This window comes from Diadema setosum, chromosome 2 (genome assembly GCF_964275005.1).
Source record: "Diadema setosum chromosome 2, eeDiaSeto1, whole genome shotgun sequence".
NCBI classification, from domain to species: domain Eukaryota; kingdom Metazoa; phylum Echinodermata; class Echinoidea; order Diadematoida; family Diadematidae; genus Diadema; species Diadema setosum.
The window spans coordinates 38,132,938-38,159,082 of NC_092686.1; the positions used below are offsets into that span (position 1 = coordinate 38,132,938).

Genomic DNA, 26,145 nt, shown 5'->3' on the forward strand with positions numbered 1-26,145 from the left:
ATGACACAGACAATCAGCCAACAAGAGATAAATTTTTATAGAAGGAAAAGACTTACAGACAAATCAAAAAGGAGGGAAATAAGTCATGTAAATGCCAGTAAATTGAATTATATCACAGGATTTCACTTTGTTTGACGTCATTCACATTGAATGACAATTGTGGAAATTCTCATTAGACACCATTATGAAGACATCATTGCTATTCTCAAAGAGCATCAATATCTCTTTCCTTGATAAATCCTTGCACTTACAAATGCTGATATGAAAGAATAATTTCTGTGGCAAGAAAAGTAAAAATTTCACATCTGTATATTGAACGACGATACATAAACTGATTTTGTTTTTGTGCACAATGTTTCTTCTTTTGGCTCACTATCAGACAGTCATGTGGAATGTTCCTTTAGCTTAACACACTCATCTTCTTAACTTTGAATGACAACATTTAGTTGAATCTTTTACTCTTTGACAAGCTTCATGAAATTCAATCTTCATTTTCGAGATGTTTATGTGAATTCTGATGCCTTGGTCACATGTGATACCAATCAAGTTCACAGTCTCACCTGTAAAGAGAGGTCACACAAAGCTACACATTATTATGAATATGACCAACTTTCTTAAAAACAATGCCAATACTAAAACAAAGAGCAAAATATAATTGCACAATTTCTCATCACACTTCATTCATCACTTCAACCACATGTTCAATCATGTGGAACTGTCCAATAAGAAAGGGTCTGAAACATCAAATAAGTGAAGCAAGAACCTCATTTTGGCCACGATGAAGCACAATCAAGCTGAATATTTTGCTGACATATCATTTTCACTGACACTTCTAGGTCGAATGCAAGATTCTTTTGAACCATAACTAACATACCAGATATTTCTTGGACAAAGTTTTCCATCATTTGAAGAGTAATGTTTGTGAATGTTATTAGCAGCAAGTAAATTCATATCTCTGATACGAAAGGACCAATCCTGATCTCTGTTGGCAAAATAGCATTAAAGAGTTGAGAGCCTGTGGTGAGCAAGTTTAAATTTTAGTCCAGCTTGCATTACATCAGGTAACCATGATCACTTAATCAGTTGAGATTGCTGGATATTTCCAAGGCTTTCTGATACACCTTGGCCAGGCTCTCTAGGTCATCACCTAGACCGGAATCACGGGCGCCTTTGCGGAACTCCTGCTTCTCAAAGAACGCCCCCGACCTGAACTGCTGCTGGTGATGGTGGTGCGCCTCCATGATGATCATCTCCTTGTGCGTGCGCATGGAGCGCCGATGGGCCATGAACCGTTGCCGGGTGTGCCTGAAGGAGCTGCTGAAGCTTTTCTTTAGCTGGGTGGAGCTAAGGATGTCCAGGAGATCCTCACTGGAGCTCGAGCCTGAGCTCTCCTCGGAGCCCGTCTCTGACTTTGGCGATCTGGAGCCCGACGCTGCTCCCGACGAGATCATGGCCTGCACATGTGTTTCATTAAAGATGGACTCCCACAATTCTGCGATCTTGGAGTACTTGCCACAGGAGATGCGCTTAGACAACCGCGCACTGGACCGCTTCTCATCAGCACTGCACTCAAAGATGGTATCCTCTCCCGTCAGCTGTCTTACTAATGTCCTTGGGGAAGGTAAGTCTGGGTAGTAACCACCAACTGTTGCAGGTCTCTGCACTCGCAGCTGTTTCCCATTATCAGTTCTTCGCTTCACGACTTCCTGGTCACTGGAAGCCACACTGGAACTTTGGTATGCGCCACCAATGGGCATTGCACTGACACTTTCTGCTGGAAGAGTTGCTGTTGAACTAGCTAAGCTCAGGAAGCTGTCTGTTTCATGCTGAATCGCACTGGGTGTCTGTGGCATGCCAGGGGATTTGGCTTGGAGGTTTGACATATCACCCTTTGAGCAGATACTAGTGCCTGCCTCCACTGGCAGTGTCTGAGGATTTGCGCCTATCGCTGAATGTTCCATTGACACTTCATCATCTTGTGACGAGCCTTTCAGGATACTCCTCGGTTGCACAGCAACGAGCTTGCTCTCGCTCTCTGTGTCACTGGATGATGTACTTCCCTGCTCCCTTACAGAGTCCATGGGGCGTTCTCCCTCACATGCTGCCAGCTCTAGGGCAAGGACCTCATCTGCATCTTCGCCAAACACCCAGGGGTGGTGAGCCACATCGTAAATGGTTGCTCTGTATCGTGGGTCCACCGTCAGGAGGAATCGAATCAGCTGGGATGGCACTGGAGAGTGATGACAAGCAAAAATCATATAAAGTTAAAGAAACTTGTAAAAGTGCAAACAAAAATACATACATACATTGCCCAAATATCATTATCTCATTAGCTATCTGATTTTGCTCCTTGAAAGCACATTAGATACTTTTGTAAAGAAAATGTAGAATGCTCTTACATTGTACTTATAAGAATTGTACAATTTAGGGATAAATTTCTTACCAGATCCAGGGCAAGGGTCATAGTAGCGCCCCTCCATAATCTGCCTTTTCAGTTGATTGAAGTCATCTCCCCCGAATGGCATCGTCTTGTACACCATGGCATAGAGGATGACACCTAAACTCCAGCAGTCCACCTACAGAGGGAGACAAACATGTTTGACCAAGTCAAGTTTACCCTTTGAATATGAGTATAGGGTACTCTCTACTTGATTTTAGCAGAGTACTGTACAGCAAGAAAAATTAACGACATTAAATTTTTGTAAATTGGAGCCGTGGTCTTTTATTGCAGGATGAAATTTCCGCTAATTGCCACTGGCATTCAATGCATATATAGTGTAGACAAGAACTCGCGCATGCATTTTAATTTTGGCGAATCTTGGCTCTTGCAAAATTAAAATGCATGCGAACATTCCTCGTTTTACAGTATTATGAAAATGCGATATAAAAGTGTGGTATGGTTTTAGCTGTGATTTGCCAAGAAGAGGGAGTTATCATAATATCAAGCAATTTGACACTGAAACACTGAAGCACTGTGCTACTGAAGTATAAAAACTGAGGATCTAGTGTATCAAGAATTTACACAGAGTGGTTTTCATATATTTTGCAAGCCTTGATTTGCATATGTGATTGCATATTACTGTTGCGGGAAACCTGATAATTCCACATCTTTCTTATTTTGCAAGATATTCATACAAAGTTTACAGCTCAGAATGATTTTGATTTCACAATACTATAAACTTGAACGCAAGAGGAATATTTCTCTCTAAAAGTTTTCCCTTCCTCCCAACTTGCACCTACCTCCGGCCCGTGGTAAGGTTGGCCGCTGACAATCTCGGGGGACGCGTAGAGCGGGCTTCCGCAGAATGTGTGCAAGAGGTCATTGTCGCTATAGTAACTCGAGAGCCCAAAGTCTGCAATCTGTTGTTGAGGTAGAAACCACAAGGGGTAGAAAAGAAAACAAACAAGTAATTAGACAAGTGACTTTGCACCCCTGGTGGAACTTTTGATAAACATAAGCAAATTTTGAATGACTTGTCTGTGGAACTACGATGAATGTGTTACAACTCTGGAGACATCAGCTTTTGAGTAAACATGCTCTTAATGCTTTCTTACATTTCTATTTGGTTGTTTTAACAGAAATATCCTGAGCTTTTAATCATGAAAAAGCAGTCCACTGGAAAGGAGAAGGCATAAGCCTGCTCTCTATTGTTTCTCATACATTTCCAATCCTCTAGACAGTCAAATCTTGACACTCTGCACCCTTCAGCTGTGCCCCACTACCCTTGCCTAACTTTCGTAACCTCAGAGAGATTTGAGAACAATGTTGATAGTTTTGCCAGTAAAACCTGGAGCAAGCGATGAAGTCTTGAAAATTCTCCCCAGAAATGAGCTAGCATTCCCACGTTGATTGAATATCCTCTCTTCTTCTTCGCACCCCCCTTTCTAATTTCCAACTTTCTGCTTGGTTTTTGTCTTTACCCTTTCAGAGCGGAAAAATATTGAAATCCTGATGATCGCAAAGGATCCTGTTTCCTTTTGTTTCCTGATAGCATTTTGTGAGTAGACAGCAGCTTCAGGCAGTGTTTTACAGTTTACTCTGACTGATAGTAGCCGGAGAGTCCATTATCTTATCATATCATTACATGGCAATGATATTCTGATAGGATAATTTTGTGTACTTTGTTTCTACACAGACTACAAATACATGTTCTGAGCAAGTAGTCCTGCAGGTCATCATTGATAACCTGAATACAAGTTATGCCACTTTTGTTTTACTGAGATCATTTTGTTTTGTTATGGTGTGATTTTCATTCTTGTTTGTTTGTAATTGTGTTTTTCCCCATATGATTAAAGATAATTTTTGTTACTGATGTGACACTATTCATGTATGCACTGTATCTGGGGTGACCCCTTAAATCTTGTAGGACATTCATCTGGGTGTTGTGAGAGGACAATACTTCATGGCAAATGCTTGATTTGAAGATTTTATTGCAACTGTTCTGCCAGACACTGGTTCCCAGGCACTGCCAGTGTGAACACAGCAGTGCCCCAGTGGGTTCCTGTCAATATTCATCACCAGATGGGGAGAAGGAGTCCCAGTCAAAACTCCTCCTTTTCCCTCCCTGCCCCTGAGAGTTACTGACGGGGTCGGAAGTCAACAGGAGGCCCATTTACGCCGCAGTTTGTCACAAGCCACGGAAATAACCCTTTCCATTAACAATACTGCTGCATATTTTCAGAATTTTTCCTTACACGCGAAAAATTGTGGGAACAAATGCAAGTGTTTCTTCTGAATCAATCTGACAGATGTTTCAGGAATACTTGAACAATGAGTTTCATTTCTTGCAACATGCTTTTAATTCGCATTGACACTTTGTGATTGAAATAACAAAGTTATGTAATTTTGTAGGCATCGGCTAATCAAAGTTGTGGCTGTCTGCGCCAAGTAAAGTTCAACAAAATAGAATCCAGCAAATCAAGGAGAGTCATACACATGATACAGACAGACTCTACATCACTAACAACAAAATAAATAAAAATGTATGCCACAAAGCTACTTCCTTTAAAAGAGCCTTTAAAAAAATAAGAAGAAGAAAGATGTTAATCCTTATTTCGATGAAAAAATGGCAGACTCTTCCATTAAACTCCGCCACATGGTGTCAGGAGAACTTTGAAAACTGGATTGTGTGCTGAGTGATGGCTCTGAATTCTGCTGATGGCCCAGCCATCTCCTGTTGTGTTAAAGGGTGTAGGAGGAGGTACAGCCCATCCCATGACCTTGCCCCACCCCTACTTCCTGAATCCCTGGCGACTACCAACCCCCTCATTCTCCCTCACCCCTTCATCTGGGGAGACCCCTGCTCAGCCAGGTTCACTAACACTTAAAGGTACTGTTTACCATTGGGAGCAGTGATTTAAAATGTTTGAGATATCACATTTGATACATATGTGTAGGTCAGTTTTATCACAAAACATCCTACCATGTAAAAATTTTCCAATTAAAGCCTAAAATATAAGGAAATATCACTATTTTTCTCAACAAATCATAACTGTAGATGGTTTAGTCTAGAAACAGGTTTATTAAATTATTGTTCGCATTTTGCACATTTAACAATACTTGACATTAGTCATACTGATTCAAATTTTTACATTGGTAGTTTCTATCCCTAACTCACATTTTAGAACTATTTTGAAGCACTAAAGCTAGGTTTTTGCTTCATTTGTAAATGGTAAATAATGCCTTGAGTGGGCTGCTGAGGTGAGGGAAATCTAAATTTGATCTTACTTTCACATGATTTAAATGGCAAATGTAGCATGGCATGCTCATTTGACTGGGAGGTTTCTTGCAGACTATTAACTTGTGTCACAATGCTGACATGCTATTAGGTGTACCCTTCTATAGAATTAGGCACGCTGAAAATGTGCGGTAGGATTACACAATGCTGTGACGTAATGTTCTTGACGCATCTACCTATGATGCTCCTTGCTAAATCATCACCCGAGCCATCTTTCGTCACCAGACAAGCAACCATGTCAAGAAGATTGCATGATATGCATAAGATAGAATCTTTATCTTTTATATCTAGATTATTACAACATCAAATTTGCTGACAGATTGAAATGCAGATTAATGCAATGCATGATACACCAAATTTTAATGGGACAACTCATTCCCATGGCTACCCTTGTCAAACTCTTGAATGAACAATGCACATGATCAGTTTCATGGGGGGTCCATAAAGACTGAACAATGATTCTTCAAGATTATAAAGATACATCTTTCATGAACTGATGACTCCCACCAGGGAGGTGGTAAGCGGCTGCTGTTGTCATTCTATGCCCTCACTGCCAATATTCTGGCCTTTTCGCAGGAAGAAATCTTTATTGCCTTGTCAAAGACAGAGAGAGAAAGGCAAACGGCAGGATTACCACAGAATCCTGTGTCTCCTAGGAATGCACACATGATATATTTCACAAGCTTAAAGTTTGTGTGACCCTTTTGCAATGCTGAAAATTACATGTAGACTCTTTTAATTTAAAGGTGGTATAATTTAGAGGTAGGTAATTCTGATCTTTCCTCAGAATAATAAAACTGGAGACTTCTTTCTGACTGAGGGAGAAACAATACTACAGATTTCCAGCGAATTTATTCAAACCCTAAAATTTATGTTATTCTCCATACAAAAGGGAAGTATATTTTTCAAGTGACAGGTAAGTTTTTCATTTTTTTTTTGTCCTTTCCTTCTTTCATCTTTTTTTTTTTAAATAAACTCTTGAAGTGTATCATAGTAAGATTTCATACACGATGCTGGGAGACATTATTCTTCAGCCATGTAAAAATTTTGTGACATTTGCAAAAGGGACATATGACCTTTAAAGCAAGACAGGGCACCAGTCAAATTTTATCCCTTCTTCAGGTGATTGAACTCTTCTTGAATTGTTCAAGTCTTGATTTTTATCATACAGCAGAACTAATTGGATACAGTTCTCAGAACCTGGAAATTGATGGACCAAACTTCTTTCACCACAAGCTGGGGGGCAGGCATCCAGAGATACGTCACGGTTTTGTGATTGAGATTGAAATGCTTTAGAGATGCCAGACAAGATCAACTGCATAATTTGGTTTTCCCTTTCACTGATTCCTTGGATGCCATTATCTGTCAAAAATATTGTTCTGTTTTTTAAAGAGAGGTGACTTTCAATGCAATTAGATACTCAGTAATATCTGGATGCAGACAGTAGATTTTAAATTTCAAAATGGCTTCCTTCCAAAGGAAGGTCTGAATGTCAGATGATCGTCTACAATGCAACAGTTTTTGAGGAAATAGACAACAAAAAATATCCAAATTTGCATCATGCAATGGAAATTATAGGTATACAGAACACAGTTGTTTTCCTGTTTGTTTAAACACACAGTACATGGCTCACACCTTTAGCCTGCTTCATATGTAATTGACATGTGATTCCCGCCAACTTGGGGCTTTTACCCTCGCCTTGGACTCCCCCAGAACGGAAATGGGCGCAAGATGGAGGTTTGTACCACAGGGATTTGGGGGGGGGGGGTGTTCTTGACCAACTTTTGCATGAACGGTTGGTATTGCCTACCTAAGGTGTGGTTGTGATGTAGAGTCACATTCTCTGCATATCACGTTTCACCAAATGTCGGCTCTTTGAACATAAAGGCTACACAGGGACAGAGCCTGGAGCACACTAATGCTTTCAAGTCTACGATCAAGCATGATTTTCCTCGACTCAAATTCTTGCTTGCAAAGTTTCGCCTCACCCACAGTAAGTAAACACCTTCAGAGTTTACTCTTCAAAGCTTTAAATGCCTTGTAACAACATCCACTTCTCAAATGTCGCATACACCAAGATTTCTCATGGCGCAAAGTATGATTAACAGCCCTTTTCTATTTCTTCAATTTATCATTTTCTTGTTTCTTTCAGGGATCTACAATATCACAGATAGTTTTGTTACTTCCAAATATGAGCATGCAATTTCACAGAATGCAAAACCAAACTTTCCAACTTCTTTGAAAAATGTTAACTTTACCCTCAACAAACAGACCTTAAAAATTGAAAAATGTGTGAAAAAGTAATGAAAGAGAGAACACATTTATATGAAAGTTAAGAATAATCTGACTTAGTGATAATCACACAATGAAAATGTATAGAATTTTAAAGTAAGTCGGCAGCAATCAATGATGAAAGCAAACAAGATATGCCACCTGACAACTCCAAAGTCATCACATCATGGAAACAGCTTTAGACAACATTTCCATCCTTTACAGCATGTCCTCATCTCTTTACTTTACAGAGAATGATTATTGGGCACAGGGTGATTCACTGGAAGGATTTGCTTGCCTGGAGAACTGTCGCGTGAACCGAGCGGATTTCACATGACTTCTTCTTCCTGATCGCGAATTATGTTCATAACTTTGTCCCAATTGTATTTCCACTGCAGGTATCACATTTCCTAAATTGGTATCATACCTTGATACAAATGCAAAATACTCATGCCATGTACACTGTCTGGTATGGATCACTTCAGCTGGTTAGCTCAGGGTAGAACAGTTGATGCTACCTGATTGCAATAGAGTACCAAAGTGTGATGTCATAGCCATTCATCCATTCATCACCATGGAAACTGATTCTAAACAACCTCACCTGGCTGGCCTGGGCAGGTGAACACTATTGTTCCTAACCATGCTTGCACCTGGTTCCAACCCAAGCTATAACAAAAGACAGTGACATCATCGCTTTGGTACTCTAGCAGTCTGTGCTATAAGTCAGCTGACATAATGAAAAAAAAATGTCTGTAACTGTATATTCTTTTTAAAGGATATCACTCAATCTCAAATCGTAGATCAAAGTCAATGATAATCAATACAGATGAGAGCCGAAATCTTTAGGGATGCTTGTGGGAGTTTGAAAAGAAAGTGGCCTAGAAAAGTAGTTTACCAGCGGGTGCGGTTTATAGAAACTTCTACTAGTATACACTACCAATACACAGATTACAGCAAAGAAAACTAACAAATGAGGTTTGAATGTCCCATACACAAAGCAGCACTGGCTTTCATTTGTGGTGTTTCTTACTGAAATCCTAATCTCATTAAACAGGACTCACAGCTGAATGACTCTGAAGTACCAAATGCAAGCAACAAAAGAACACTATTTATTCATCCTTTCATTGTGGAGCTGCATAAATTCATCACTTGCAAGGATAAGTGACAATCCTTTAAAGTCCGCTACTCTGCCAGGATAAGTGACAATCCTTTAAAGTCCGCTACTCTGCCACCCACAATTCTATTCTCCTCCATTTTCAAATTCCTTTGGAAGCACTTCCAGCTGGCACAAAGGGAACAATGCAGTCAAAAACAACAACGACAACAACATGTCCATTGACATGGTATTAGTGTAGATTTTAGCAGGTGCCATGCACACATTTTACTAGCGTGCAACAATAGATTACTATGCCAGGAATCTACAGGGCCCTAGATGTGATTGCTCCACCCAAGGATTTTTCATTCTTTGCTTTATAGAAGAACAAAACATCAACGACAACGACAAGAAGTGTCTACACTATCACTAGGGAGAAAGTAAACACATGTTACAAGATGTATGACGTGGTTCCTTTGTAAATTGTACCGACTTCAAATTGAGAGGCTGGGAAGCGGTTGGGGGAACTACTATGGGCATTGTAACAATATGTCAAAAGAGACAGTCGTGAGCGTCTGAATTCTCAGAGTTTCTCTCAATCTGATAAAACTTTGAAAATGTGGCCATTTCGTCTATGGAGTGCTCTGTTTCCATCAATTCATTCAATGCTAGTGAACAAAACAAGAAGATGTTGTCAAAAGTGTCAGGAAGGTTAAATACAATTTGGATCAAAGAAAGATTTTTTTGTTGCTAAATCACTGAGAGAGGTGGTGACTTGCGATACTATACCAAGATGGGTCATCAATCAAATAAGCATTAAGGGATAATACTGGAAAATTATTAAATCCTTCTTTTCCTTTTTTGCATGAGTAAACTTACACTACACAAAAACATGTATCAAAACTAAGGTCTGACAAAACCTAATGGGCATACTGCTTGAAACGTCAATAGCCAAATATTTCAAAATAGCACTGCCAGATAAAAGAGAATGCCGGTCTTTTCCAAGAAAGCTCCACAATGGTTTCAGCAGTTCTATTATAGCTTAATTTAGCCCAAATTTCTTGACAAGGCCATCTACTTGTGATAACTGAAAAAATAAAAAAATGCACTTGGGGCAAATAATATTGCTTGGAACTGTTTTTGTAGTGTGGAAAGACTGGAATATTTCAGGTATGCTGACAGGTCATATCATATGCTAGCAGATGAGGGGAAAACAAATGCCAGTGGACCGAAGCGCATTCCTCAGCTGCCTGGCATTACAAGAGACCTGGAATCCGGTCACAGCAAGTGGTTCTGGGCAGACGACACCCTAAACACGCAATGAGAAAGGACAATATGGCACGAGAGGATGACTTCCTGATGGGCACGCTGTCTACCAAGCTGCGAGGCCTCAGACTATTGTTTGAAACATGGGGCTACAATAGCTCTACGGTTTGAGCAAAAGCTCTCTTGTTCACTTCCACGGTTTCATCCCACTGTTCATCATTCTCAGTCCAGGGTCATCAACATGCCACGCCCATGGATACCCATCTTCTTGGATGTGTATCAGGGCAATTACCCCCCCCCCCCCCCCAACCGGGCTAAATACTGGTTAGTGATAAGGTTAGCGTAAAGATATTAGGGTTAAAGTTAGGTTCATGGTTAACATTTGGGTTATGGTTAGGATTAGGTTCAGGATGATAGATTTGGACGATAATTTTGATAGATATTGTAATCATAATTGTACTGGTAATTCAGCATTGCAATTATGTTTCTTGAACTGTGTAAAAATGGCAATAGGGAGAAACAGACATAAAGAAAAAGCAAACAACGTACTTGGGCATCTATCTGACAAGCAAGTGTAATTACAGTAGCATATGAAATGGTTGTGGTATACAGCCTCATGCATGCCAGTATACTTCACACTTAGGCTGCGTTCATGCGAAACTAGAATTGCGTTTCTAAACACGTTTAGTCACTAAACGTGTTTAGTTGCGTTGCGTTCATGTGATTTTTCCATTTAAACGCGTTTCAAAACGCCGATCTGAAACGCAGAAAAAAGGGCGTTTTGAATCATGATTCTGCCAGAATCACGATCACAGAAACCGCATGAACGCAACCGTGATTTCAATCATGATTCTATGACGTCATTGTGCGCTGTGCGCATGCGTGTCTCATGGGGTATCCCATGCACAGCTTCTAGTTCTGTTCGCGCGCTTGTGTACGTCTTATGAATCGTGTGTTTTGGTACCATACTTGCACTTGTTTGTTTACATCAACGCCATACACTGATCCTATGCTAGTATCTAACGTTAACTGTTTAATATAATAATACATGTAATTACTCTCCGATTGAGTTGATAAAAGTAATGGTTGCAGCGCAGTGTCTACCAAGGGAAACAATTGGAGAGACGAAGAATTAGGATTATTCCTCGATCTGTTCCTCGATCTGTGGGCAGAGCCTGAATGCCAGTTATCGGAAAGTATTCACCGAAATAAAACCGTAAAGGCCTGTACAGCTGGAATAAGGGGGTCTGGCTCGAGTTGCAGAGACAAGGTCAAACTGCGCAGTGCGCTGCGCAATGGCAAAGGATGAGCTGAGCCAGAATCAGCATTGCATGAACGCTCTTCCGCTGAGACCGTGATTTGAAACGCCGTTTTGAATCATGATTCATGTTTGTGATTCTGGCTACGAAATTCGCATGAACGTGGCCTTATTGCCCTCTGTGATATCAAAACACACACGGCTTTCAAATATGATACTTTGGAATGATCTTTAGCATATCCCATTATCACCAACATTTCGTCATAGAGCACAGTGAAGTGAGATTTCAACTGAAAATTGCTTTTCAGTTCGCTCTCTCATCTCCGTGCAACAACACTGTGATGGGGGAGGGGGTTGAACTTCCAATAAGGTGCACCTCTGACAGGAATTGCCTATTTTCCGGCCAAGTGAGTGAGTTTCCCTGGAGTACATATCTGCCAGTTAGCATTAACTTCTTGTAATCATTTCACTTTTCCTCTCTCAGTGCTTGGCGGAAATGAGACATTCCATACTGCTGCAAAGAAATTGGTGCACTGTAGCGATACTAGTGCATGAATCTGGTGTCATAAGGCACAAGAAATGAGACCTGAAATTCATGAAAGAAAAAAACAAAACAAACAAATCACCAATCATTATGTAGCTGTGGTTACCTGAATAATTTGACAAGGAATTACAGAATAAAAGTAGCCAATTTTTTAGGGAGACAAAACTTTCTTACATCCTGTGCATGAAATTAAGAAAGAAATACCTTTTTATTATTCTAACCTTTACACAATACACATGGAGCTGTACTGGGAAACATACCGAGCAGCAAACCCAATTCAAAGGAACCTCCTAATCCCCACAGATTGGCTGAGATCTTACTCAGATCTCAAATGTCAGACAGAAAAGCTGTGACTCATTGCATCCCCGTATCAATGGCTCATGCTTGCCTTGCTCTCCCCGGAAAAACTCGAGCAAGCGAGGGCAGCACATTTGCTTCAAATCACCACTTCCTGCAGTCTCGTTTTTCCTTCCATTTACCTTACCCCCTCCTTCAACCTTTCATCTTGTGCTTCTGCCGCCCCATCCCATCCCACCCCTCCCCCCCCCAACTCCATACCTTTGCTACATGTACTCGAGACTTATGTCTTGATATTCGTTAGCTCATCAGCAAGGAGTGGAACGAGCGTGGCAATGACAGCGACTCAGCGCATCTCTCAGTTTACACGGGGATTAACTGTGCCCGACAGGAAGACGTGACCGCAGGGTGACGACCATTTCTCCCTAGTTACAAGCATTACGGTGAAAAGATTTGTAAACCTGACTTAAAATGGGTGTGTTTGGGTTGGGGTAGGCATTTTTAATCCTTTTAGTAAAAGTAAAAGTACAGTATGCCATTTAATTCCTATGGCAGATTGAAAACTTACGACTTTTTTTTTTTGCATGAATGAAGTCTGCAGTTACTAAGTGTACACTAGGCCCGTTCACACACAAGGGAAAAAGTGCGATTTAAAAATCGATTTTCTTATCGCGATCAAAATTTCGAAATTTTTTCCAGTGTGGACAGAAAAATCTCACTAATTACCGCGATCCTTATCGCGATCCAACTCGCACTATTAGTGCGATTTTTCAGAATAATCGCGATTATTTTGCCAAGCGTCGTGTGTGTGAGCGCGATCGAGATTCGGAAATCGGTATTTTTAATCCCATCGTTCGTAGCGCGTGCGAAACTCTATTGGGACTGCGGGCGGGGTCAGTCTTCGGTCATGCAAGTTTCGCGCATGCGCAGTTTGGCCACTGATCGTTCTTTCCTTGCTGCGAAGTGCGATTTTTCCCTGTGTATGAACGGTCGAAAAGAAAATCGAAATTTGGATCGCGACTGAAATTTCGATTTTCGTTGTTTGTGAACGGGCCTAATGTAAGTATGATCACAGAAGAATAACTGCTCGCAAGAAGAAACAAGAAGGCATCACTATAAAGCGTGTGTCACACCGTCACGAAATCTTCAAGTAAGGGGGGGGGGTGGTGAGAGGTAGAGAACAGCTTGAGTGGTAAGAAAGTACAAAGGACCCAGATGAGGAGTTAATCAATTTACTGCATCAAAGCACACATCAATTAGCTATGAGGTCCAAGGGCAGCTGGCACACGAGAGATTCCTGCCAACCGTATCGAATACATTCCTGGTCTAAAACAAGACATTGACGTTGCCACGCTAATTACTCCACCTGACGGGAGTTCATCATCACATTCCACCACCTACACAGCGGCACCAACGGCTACGTCGTGCATTTTTAAGAAAAGGATGTGCTCCTTCGTCAGTGTCCGGTGGTGACGAAGGACCTCACATAGCTGTTGTGATACAATCATTCCAGACATGCGAGGAACTCATAATGATTACATAACCACTCACACTTCCACTTTACTTGGAAACTCGCCATGGGACTTACACGTAGCTGGTAAATATTGCTTCTGGGTAACATACCGCACTGTGGTGGCAATTAGATATGGCCAAAACACACAAAAAGCAAAGATGAAACAGTAAAAAGGTTGGAGCTCCCTCCACTAATGGTATATTGTGGAGGATCTAGAAAGAAAGTGGATAAAATGTTAACATGGATTGATAAACAGAAAAGACACTCATATCACAATCACAACTCTGCAGCTATAGTCAGAAAGTTACGTGAGCACTTCAAATGTATTTGCCTTGTGATTCGAAAACAAAATGAGTATTTGAGACAACCAATGGGGCATTTTTGTTTGTTCCAGCATAACCCAAAATGGTGATTAAAATTGAAACAAATTATTTTTGCCACTGGATGCCATCTAAACAAACTATTTGACAATGGGGGGGGGGGGGGGGGTCTACAAAGGGAATGCTACCAAAACCTTTACTGACACTTGCTGCAATATTCGTAGCATTGATAATGGTTTTGAGGTCATCGGATGAAATTCAATGCCTTCCACAAACCAGCCTCATCTGTGTTTCCTGCCGTGCATTTCCTACCAACCCATGATTACTATTGGACTCTACACGCAGTGACTTGCACGACCACAAATTTTTCAATTCTAATCTCACATCAGGTGAAGGGGCTTTACACAGCATTCAGAAGCATATTAAGGACTTTGTGAACACACCTATTTATCTTCATTCTTTCTACTGGTACTAACAAAAGTATCCCTTTTTAACTTTTCCATCAAACTTTTGTTTAGACAACACTGTGTACAGGTTGATAAAGTCATTCTACCAATACACAACAAAATGCTGTCATATAACCCTGCTTATCTTTTATACAGGGCTCAAAGACCTTGCTCTGAATGTAGATCGACAGCCAATATCTTTTTTCAAAGTGTTATTTTTTTTTTCTTGAGGTCAGCTTAAAAGAGAGTTCATCAGAATTGGGTTGAAAGACCAGCCAGGGGGTAAGGGAGAAGAGTGAATGTAAGACATATAGGCAACAAACTACAGAGAATGTTTTACTACATGTTAGGATAAAATGTAATCACAAGATGGGGAAGAGGGTGTTACCTGTCCTTGCTCAACCCGTGGAACACTGACTGGATTTCTAAAGAGTCTAATCAAAAGCCTTAGACAGAAAAACAAAATCAATTCTTGTGAGAGCACATGTAACAGCACAGGTCTAGTATTTATACTGACATCCTTGCAGCATAAAAGAGGCTATTGAATCCAGAGGTCTAAAAGGTATGACGGTCTAAAGGACATGGTGTTGACATGCTGGGGAGTATTCAAGATCCACATGGACAGACACATGCCATCCCCCCCCCCCCATTTCACAAATCAGCACCCACACTCTTTTTGTCTCAAGAAAATTATCCCTCTCTTTGCTCTCATGGACACTGTTAAAGAGAACTTTTAAATCAATATAATTGGCAGCACAATTTATCCAATGAAAGGCCAAATGGTTTTCCCTTGGTCCTCTTTCATTTTTCACAAACCTATTGCTCCTGACTGGTAGCAGTAGCAACTGAGCTAGTTTGTCACACCAACAAACACTGGAAGCCATGTATCTATGCCAACTCAATATATACTAGATGTGACTTATAGTGGCAAGGTGTGGATAATAATATAAAATATTTATGACCTGTTGGAAGGGGTGCCTGTGAAAGTCCATATTGTAAACAAAAGTCCATATTGTAAACATACGACCCATCAAACCCTAAAAATAGCACTCTTGAATGTAGCTCTCCATGCAATAGACATGTCAAAAGAGAGTGGCTCCTGAAGAATGTGCATCATGAGGGAGGGATCGAGGCAGGTCCTCGGTAGGAGGTGTTGGGGGATGGGGGATTGGGTGGGGTGGTTCCAGGTAGAGGATGGGGAGGAGGAGGAGGAGAAATGGAAGGAGCAGAGGGTACTTTGACCTAGATAGGGTCAGCAGCTGGCAAAGGAGGGCATCCTACTGTGATGTCTGAAACACCAATTGAGTACCCCCTCCATCCGCCAAAGAGCTTCTAAAGACAGTTATTACACCTGCATCTATGTCTGCCTTGCTGTCTGCTATACCAGTCAGTGGGTGGACAGTATCGGTCTCATTCTCCTCATTTGAAATGACGGACGGAGAGATGTGAGGTCACTATTAACCCTGTTAGCCCCGCCATCTCAATGTGCCCACTGGGTATGCACGCAAACGGGTCCTCCACAGTGGTGACAGGGTTAAAGGGGTGTGTAAGAGTTCAGTCTCGTGCCTCTCTGGGTCTGGAGGAAAGGCTATCACTATGATTGATGTGCTGCTACCAAGGGAATTTCACTTCACACAGCTTAGATGGCTCATCCCATTCCGATTGCCTTCCTGTGACGTCACCCAGACGCTGATCTTCAGAAGATGTGGAGTGACCCTGCAATCATAAGGCAATTATCAACTTACACCCTGCCCCCTCCTCCCACCCCCATTGGTAATAGGCCCACTTCCAGACTGCATGTGTATCTTCAAGAACAGTTGTATCAAGCATGTTGTATACATCATGATGTTTGATGTATGTGATAAAGACATACCATACACCATACTCCAAGAGGCGCTATTATAATGCTGTCTATCGTGACTCTGCACTTGCATCATGTTTGTAATAATATCCCTGAGCACAAGATAGTTGATAATTATGTCACCTTACATCCCTTTGTCGCTTTCCTTAAAAAGATAATAGTACTGAATAGTTCATTAGTAAGTACTTGCATTTGAATTTGAATTACAAAAGCAAATTAATTACACATTGTACTTGACACCAATGCAGCTCTGCAGCAGATGCATGTGACCCAAGTATTAGAACACATTGTTGCATGTACATGAGCTGCCTCCATCTCTCACTTTCTCTCTACATCTTTCTCAATTCATCTATCATCTCATCTCTTCCAATGCCTGCCTATCTCTCATCCCATCATTCCATCTGCCAGTGGTATGCTAGTCTTCCCCTTCCATAAATACACACAGCTGTGACCCTCAAACACAGACAATGCACCACAAGCGTTATGAAATTCATACGCCACATATTCCCAACAGTGATATGCACCTCCACTTCGTCTCAAAGCATAGCACTATTGAGAAATCACCTCGGGGCAAATGTAGGCTGGTGCAAAGGAAGAAAAAAGAATTGGCACCACTGCCGCAGAACTGTCTCTTGACAAAGACAACATCACAAGGATCATTCTTACATCACATTTCCAACAGGTACTGTATAACTGGTTTTATATCTCTGTCAATAGTCTCATTCTACATGATGTATAAATGTATGTTTAATATAGATAAAAACAATGTCAAGCAGAACAATATAACAGAACGTTCAAGAGCTACCTCCATAGTGTGCCATCAAATGATGCGGTGGATTAACAATTTGAAAACTTTCATTGTCTAGCTAACCCCTATTAGATTAAATATATCTCTCGATGAAATGCTGAACTTGCTGTGGTTGGGGGGGGGGGGTCAATTCATAGAGAAATAATAGGATTTCAATTTTTGCAAGTCAAACCATTGCAGAGTTTCGGCATTGACACAGAGTCCAAGTTTGCTTTTTAAAAGGACAGAGAGTCACTATCAGGTGATTATTCATGCAATTCACCGTCGATTGGCTCGTTGCCATATGGATTAGGCCTACACATCATCATGCAGACATCGTTTATCCCTCTCCAATGCCACAATCACCCACTTGTGGTATACTGTGTCTCCTTCACCATACCATCCTCCCAATGTTGACTCACATCCAAAAGATACATCTGATGACAATAACGCTCGTACCATCTCACCCTCACATTCTGTCTTGTCTTTCCCCTCCCCTCTCCCACCACCACCCCCCCCCCCCTCCCAAATCTCTCTCCCCATACTAGTACTTGTTAAAATTGATCTGAACCACATTTGCTAAAGAGAACTCACTGGTTGAGGAAGCCCCCTTGGTATTCAAGTGATGACACCTACAATCATGCACCAGAACAAGACATGGGCAAACTTGTGCAAACATGAAAAGAGGATGACTGGAGTACAAATTGCTTCCTCAGGCGATGCGGTGGAGAAGTAATCACAAGACATAAAGCATGGCCTTCATGTCAGAGAAACGAGGAGACGGGATTCCAAACCCTCATCACACTATCTTCTTTGTCCCTGGAGCCCAATTAATAATACATGTTGTATCTCATTTTCCCTTTAGCCAGTATATGGAAGGCCAGGCTTAGGGTCAGCTCAAAACTGGGTAGGGGAATAGTCTCGATTCCAGACCGACACCTCAGCCATGCAGCTCAACAAGGTGAAATACAAGGGTGTCACAACAGTTTGCTCCAGTGCTGATGGCTGCGGCACCTATTGATTTGATTATCTGGATTAGGAATGCAAATGCAGTGCAATAATTTTGTTTGCAAAAGAGGACAGAAAATTACAGATATTCTCAAATTTCTTGTGGCAAGACTAGAGCTGGTCACTACAAAAGGCAAAAAAGGTCATCAGAGACATGTGATGAAAAACGTGAGGTCCTCCCCATTTACAACCCAAGGTTTCCCCTCGAGGCCCTCTCCACTTCCCTAGTCACTTATGACTTGTTTAGCTCTCCCCCCCCCTTAGAGTCCAGAAAGCACGTACCACACCACATGGTCAAAGGAATATCCTATAAACACTGCCCTCCCCCACACCCTCAAATAATAAATGCAAAGAAGTCAAAGAAAGAAAAGAACATTGTCATCTTTTGAGATCCAAAGAGCGATGATCCACTTCCTGTCTGCAATGTCTGACAAGACTTCATCCTATCATTGATAAATCCCCCTCAATCATAGCGGAAGGAAGGATTAATGCATAACGAGAACAATCTGGTTCCTACATCATATGTGACTGCTCTTTACCTCTCAAGAGCAGGGGAGGGGGAAGATAAGCAAGAATGGAATTGAACATATCTTCAAGCACAAAATAAATACATAATTTACATTCAGAATGATCAACTGTAGCCTAATCATGAAGTTAAAGAAAGATAAACTGAAGCTTAGTCAAACAAGAACACAACATCGCCATACCACTGATGTACAATAATGTAAATGCCACATAGACCTATTCTGCGACCCCTCCCATTTTTTATTTTTTATTTTTTTTAAAGGAATGTAACTACAGTTGAACCTCTATTATCCGGCCTCCCTTTATCCGGATCTCTCTATTATCCGGACGCAATCTCGCCGTGATTTTTTTATCTTTTTTAAAGAATTACGGGAGGAAAGGGGGATTCCCAACTCCTTGAGAACTCCTATACACAAACACACATGAATTACATATACTTGATACATTTCTTAATAATGATTTAGGTAAATCATCCCAAGAATTTATAAAAGAAAATGATTTCATTCTTGCAAACACGAACCTCTATTTTGGGGTCTGTTACTGAGTGTAACAATGAAAAGGTTGCGGTATACACATTACTACATGTGGTACTACAATGGGCTACAAGTACATGTGTATGTATATGTACATGTATAAAGCATTGAGTCTCCCGTATCCGGCCAAATCCCTTATCCGGATGAGCTCCGGTCCCGACTTGTCCGGATACGAGAGGTTCAACTGTATTCATTATTCCAATAGAAGTAAAATCTCTGATATAATCAAATAATAATCAAAGGAATAATTCTTCACGGGCACACTCCCTGGTTTATGAAACCCCTGAATAATTATGCTACTTTAATATATGAACAATCCTTCCACATCATAACGGTAGTTCAGACATATCAACTGAGTCGGTGGTTACATATTAAAGATGGCATTATTGCACTGATTAGTTTTATTACCTATTGTTTAAATACATGTGCTAATTCTAACAAATTATGTTTTGTTCCCTCCGGCATAAAAAAGGAAAATTCTCAGTGGAATGAAGCATATAATATCACACTAATCTAAAACAGCAGAACATGCATTCTGTTTGCATGAATAGATAAAGCAGAAGAGAGCTGAGAAACACAATAAAAGAAGAAAAAATGATATGCAATGAATATTCACAAGTTTGTCAAATGTTATGTATTACCTTCCCAGTAGAAAAATGCAGCTATTGGCATAAAATCTATACCCTTAGTAGACTGCATGCAAATTCTGATTTTAAAGCATGCGTTTTTGTCACGATCAGTGCATCTGGGGAGAGGAGGGACTTTGAAACCACCCATTCTGGCAGACTGTGTGCGCCACATGGCTAAGCTTTACAAGCCTGTTGTCCTCTATGAATGCCGCAAGTAGCCAGTGATTCCCGCATCGCCCTTGAAATCGCATGACTCACATGACGGCAGACAAGCAGTCGACACGGTGACATCATCCTCTCATTAATGACGGGTTATTGCACTGCCCGAGATTCACCTGTGGTCTGTGTGATCATCACAGCTGAGGTGAATTCACTTAATAAAAACATGGGACACACTATTTTTTTTAATCTCTTTGATGCATTCAAATATTCGTTATGCATGAATGGGGATACCTCCCTTGGGATAATGAACTAAGAATCTTGAATTGCTGTGCCTTTTTGCCCTGTGAGGCAGCACTTTTCTTGATCCTCGAGTACCTGGAATTGGTATGTGATCGGCTGATGAAGAAGCTATTACTGGTAAGCTACTGCTTCCATTCTCCCCAGGCACCTTGAACACATGGATGACTGCCACTGAATCATCTTGGATACTTGGCAACGATGACAAAGATGTCTATGATGAAGAAGAGGTCTTTGTCGTCACCCCAACAAATGCATCATCCAATCCCTCCACACTCCCATTTTCTACCTACATCAGTCCATCACTCCCTCTGCTCTTCCTCCATCTTCAATATTTCCTCTGTCTTGATATCAAGTAGCAGCCTAGTTTCAAGTCGTTTCAGAGAAAGGATTTGGAAAAGGGTTAGTAATATTCATCGAACCAGAGAGTCTGGTGTTCAAAAAAAAAAAACTCTCATCAACACCCCTCCTCCTCCTGTTCCTTCTCTCTGAGCCCCTTCCCCTCCAAACCATCTTCCCTTCTATAGGCATCAGTGGTGGAGTTTAATGATGGGTGGTAGTCTCTTTGTACTAGACCCACTGAGTCAAGTAGGAACAGATCATGATACAAAAGAAAGAAAGAAAGTAGAGCATGATAGCATGGAACCTAGGTTAATATCACGAGGGTTACCCCTGTTCCCAGTATGATGACCAGCCTTGGTGGGAGAGGGCAAGCGACAATAATGACCGATTATTGGCCGTGGTTTGATGAGGATTCCAGGTTAGCGTGAGTAATTCATGCATCACGCCGGATTCGCACAACTGTCTGTCATTACTGGATAACTCTGCCAGCTGCTTGAGGGAGAGAGTGAAATAAAAGACACACACACAAATCTCTGATCTCTGATTTGACATTGATATGACTTTGCCTCTGTATCCTTGAAGATGAAGGCAAAAACTGAGTTTTACAACTGTCCCTGCTTCAAAAGGTGACAAAATGCAAATTTAAACAAATCAACGGGAACAAATCAATTCAGTATTGAGCCTAACTGAAAATCTGCAGGTCCAGGGTCTATGGATCACGATACTCAGAGTGTTCAAAACAATGATAAAGACTCTCTGTCATTTTGACAGATAATTGTGATCATGCACAATGATTAATGTCATGACACATCATGTCACCACTACTTCAACCATTAATTCGACCACTACTATCACTACGTTCAGATTTGATGGTTTGTATGTGACAACACTATTCTATGTGTTTACCTTTGATTCATCCATATCTACTACCTTGCTGAAGAAAAAAAACCCACCAAAAACCCCAATATATCAATTCATAGCATAAATGGAACATAGCCAAGAATCCAATGCACAACATAACAGAAGAAGTGTAGTGTGGTTTGCCAGGTTGAGCATGTTTTGTCCCATACTCTTTCCCGTACCAGAGACAAAGTCATAATTGAACTTCTACATAGAGCTCAGCCAGCAAGTGTCAACAAAAACAAACAAACAAACAAACAAATCACCATTATGGTCAGAGCGGTTAAGTTCCTGGATCCCAAACGGCTGACCCCAAATTTCAAGTCTAGGCTGGTGCAAGCAACCAACGGTCTATTTTGTGCAACTTGAACAAAGTGTAAAACCATATATCCCCTAGCAATACTTTGACAATAGTTGATAAATGCAAAGTTGTTTTGAAATGCATTCATAGTTCGGACCTGCCCATGCCAACCACTGCCGACTATACTATCCACTCCTCAGGTCAACCTGTGCAATGGGGCTGCGCAGTGACAAGGCCTCTCAATCTACTCATGACAGACTTACTACACACAACAACTCAATTAATAAGATCTGAAAGGCATTTGCAAACACATTTTGATAGTGGGTATTCAAATACATTTCAAACATTACATGGGAAAGTTGATAAATGCAGCCTCTATTTAAAAAAAAAAAATCGGCTGCACTCACTCACTTTTATGTTTGCTGTTTCAGACATTCCACACACCCACGATTTAATCACAAAGTATTTCAAAAACAACAACAAGCTAAAGGTGACAAATCCACGGATGATGAAAAGTCATGAATAGATTATATCTACTCTAGTAATTTCATAGCAGAAAAGGAAGCCCACTGATTATTCTTCCCCACAGCAATAACATCTCACATACTTGGCTGAATAAGTAAATAAAAAAAAAAAGAATGACAGGACGAACTGACGTCAAGTTGCTAACTCCTCATCCATGGTAACATGATACAGCCTGTGATTAGCACACTGACTGGCATGTTGGCACAATGTTCTGCTGCTGCCTTCACAAAGATAATATGATCTCTATATTCTCACAATCTCATGTCACAAAAATCAGAAAGAGCCAAAGAAGAATCAAAGCAGTGTGAGCCATTCTTGTGCATGACATATCAATCATGCCTTCACTATTGTCACTTGCAGCAAGTCTACGGAGAAAATGTCATAGTTCATGTCGTTTGTCTGAAATGATTGAAAACGTCTTCCCGAGCAACCAAACTGTGAAATCACATTGTCATATGCTTAATTTGAAAATTACAGTCAACCTTGCCGAAGTCGAACCTATTTGGACTGAAGAAATAGCTTCAACTTTGTGAGAAACTTCAACTTATTAGTCGGGTACCTAAGGGGGGGTCACCGTGCATCCCCCCCAGGACTCCTCGAAACTTACATTTTCAGGATCCTCATGACATACCAAAACATAATCAAGATGTTAACAGGAACGAAAAGTGGCTGTTCTAGGTGAAATTTAATGTATTCTATTGTTTTTCATAATTTCTTATGTATTTCTTTGTTTTTCAACTTTTTCAACTTTTGCTTTTTCTTTGTTTTTCTATCAGAAATTGTCACTGACCACTTTTCTATCATGATTAGCACAATACTAATCAATGAAAGTGATTAATTGTAAAAATAATAATGTTTTCATGACTTTCATGACAGAGCACTGTTTTCCATAGGAAATGTACACAAAAGCACAAAATTGTGCTCGTTTGGGGACGACATTCCGCTACAAAAATGGGCGTGACTTCGCACAAGTATGCGGGGAAGTTGCAAATTTGGTCTCAAAAGTTGTGCAAGACTTGAATAAAACAAATTCAAGTAATTTTCGAGGAGTCCTGGGGGGGGGGGGGGTGTGCACAGTGACCCCCCCCCCCTTAGGTACCCTGCTATGTAGGCCCTATGTAGGCACATACATACATAATATGTAGCACACCCTGTTGTCGTGGAAACAGAAGAAATACATTTATATGTCAAACGCACCCACGAAGTTAAGTGACTGTCGGTTTATCAAAAAGAAAGATATGGATAAATACTTAGTAAAGCATACCACCTCCTTAAAAATGAGATTATGTGAAAATTGATTTTTTTTTTCATGCAACATTAACCATTTAAGGACGGGGGGGGGGGGGGGGGGGGAAGGAGGATCCACCCCCCTCCCTCAAAGTTTCGCGCTATAAATCTGTCGCAAGGCTTCTTGACTTTGTTTGTTCAAGTCTCGCACAACTTTTGAGACCAAATTTGCAACATCCGCGTATACTTTTGCGAAGTCACGCCCATTATTGTAACGGAATGTCCTCCCAAAACGGGCACAATTTTGTGATTTTGTGTACATTTCCAATGGAAAACAGGTGCTCTGTCATGAAGGTCATAAAAACCTGATTATTTTTACAATTAATCACTTTCATTGATTAGTTTTGTGCTAATTATGGTAGAAAAGTGGTCAGTGACAATTTCCAATAGAAAAACAAAGAAAAAACAAAAGTTGAAAAAGTTGAAAAACAAAGAAATACATAAGAAATTATGAAAAACAATAGAATACATTAAATTTCACCTAGAACAGCCACTTTTCGTTCCTGTTAACATCTTGATTATGTTTTGGTATGTCATGAGGATCCTGAAAATGTAAGTTTCGAGGAGTCCTGGGGGGGATGCACGGTGACCCCCCCTTAGGTACCCGACTATATGAAGGATTAAGATCAACAGAATATAAAGTGAAGAGGACCTTCGACTTAGACGATGATACGACTTATGTGAGATCTATTTAAGCAAGGTTGATTGTAGTTACTAAAAGAGAGTGGCCCTTTAATCCCTGTATTTTGTTTGATAATAACATCTCGTACAGCCTTGAACTTGAAAGGAAATATGCGACCTTGAGCGGTCATCAGCTGAAGCCCACAGTGGAAGCACAAAAACACTGATTAATGGAGCAATGTTTGACTCGCAGAGATTGCATATGGCGGAAGGATGCTTGCTGTCAGGACTGGTTTGCCTGCGGTTTATCTCGACAAATGTTCGGAGGACGCATTAATCACTTCCAGTCCACCTTACCCCCTAACAACCCAACTCCCTCCCCCCAACACACACAAAGTCTGAGTACCTAGTCCAACATACACTCACTGCAGAAAGCCACTTTTCCTTTCTTACTATGTCATGGCAAAAACATTCCCATGTTCATATTCATTCCAAAGAGAGATGATATGAAATCAATCTGAAGTTATTTTGCCCATGGATGCCTCAAGAACTAGATACAAATCTCTTACTCAGCTAAACTGGAAGGCATATGGTTAAGAAATGCTCACATTAAACCATTTCTAGAAATTATTTCACTTGCCACTAAATCCTTCAAGAGTATGAATTGATTATACTAAGTGGTATGTAATATAGGTGTACTATGGCTTTAAAAAAAAAAATCATAATAAAGCATCTACTAATGGTTTATGGAAAAAAAAAACCCACAGGGCAATAAATCTTCTGCATGATATATGAAAAAGTCAAGGATTTGGTATCGCTGACAAATAATAACAAATATTTGCCCTTTGTTTACATACCAAACAAGGAAGTGACCCCCTTTGCTGATATGCAGACGACGACTTCCCTGGTGATTAGTGGTGTATCTGGCCGCCCAGATTTGCACACTGCACCGAGTTGCAACACACATCACATAATCTTGTAGCATATTTGATTTGGGGCCATCACAGCACAAGTTTGAGTCAATGACGAGGGGCATCAATGTTCTTTCCTTCTCTAACATTGTATTCATTTCATTTCGTTTAAAAAAACAAAATGCACTGTACATAGATTAGAGAAGATACCATTCCTGCATTGTGAAAATCAGGACTGCAAACTGCTCATATATTTAGCTTTTCAACACATTTTTAGGAAAAAAAGAATATTCCATTGAAGATTGTAGGTTTTCACTGATACTACAAGTAACATCCAAGATAACAGTTTGTTCTTTTTCCTTCGGCCGTTACTACTCTAGTTCCAATAAGAATTTTGAATTTTCTTCTATGTTACTCCTAGGCAGTCATCCCAATCTAGCACACACTGCTAATTAATTGAACGGTCTCCTCTGCTTGCACTTTGAAATATGTAAATGTTCACACATTTCATTTCTTTCATGTACCTGTATGTCTATGTTATGAGTAAGATACATGTATCTCATTTTGTCATTTTCATAGTTAAACTGTGGTTAATCTATTACATTCATTTTTTTTCCATTTGTACAAATAAAATAAACTGAAATTGAAACAACTTGACATTGTGAGACCAGGATGCAAACTAAAATAAATGAAACTGAACAAAGAGGCGG

The 26,145-nt window shown here is 40.6% G+C and overlaps 1 protein-coding gene across 1 annotated transcript in view; it reads right to left on the bottom strand.

The window, feature by feature from the left end:
* Nucleotides 1-242: 242 nt before the first annotated feature.
* Nucleotides 243-26,145, bottom strand: part of LOC140242453 (NUAK family SNF1-like kinase 1) — a 48,237-nt gene continuing 22,334 nt past the window's right edge. Inside the window, exons 5-7 of the mRNA XM_072322190.1 lie at nt 3,241-3,360; nt 2,444-2,576; nt 243-2,230 (exon numbers count right to left, since the gene is read on the bottom strand). Of these exons, the coding sequence (XP_072178291.1) occupies nt 1,080-2,230; nt 2,444-2,576; nt 3,241-3,360 (1,404 nt within the window). The 3' untranslated portion in view covers nt 243-1,079. The remainder of the gene's footprint in view (nt 2,231-2,443; nt 2,577-3,240; nt 3,361-26,145) is intronic.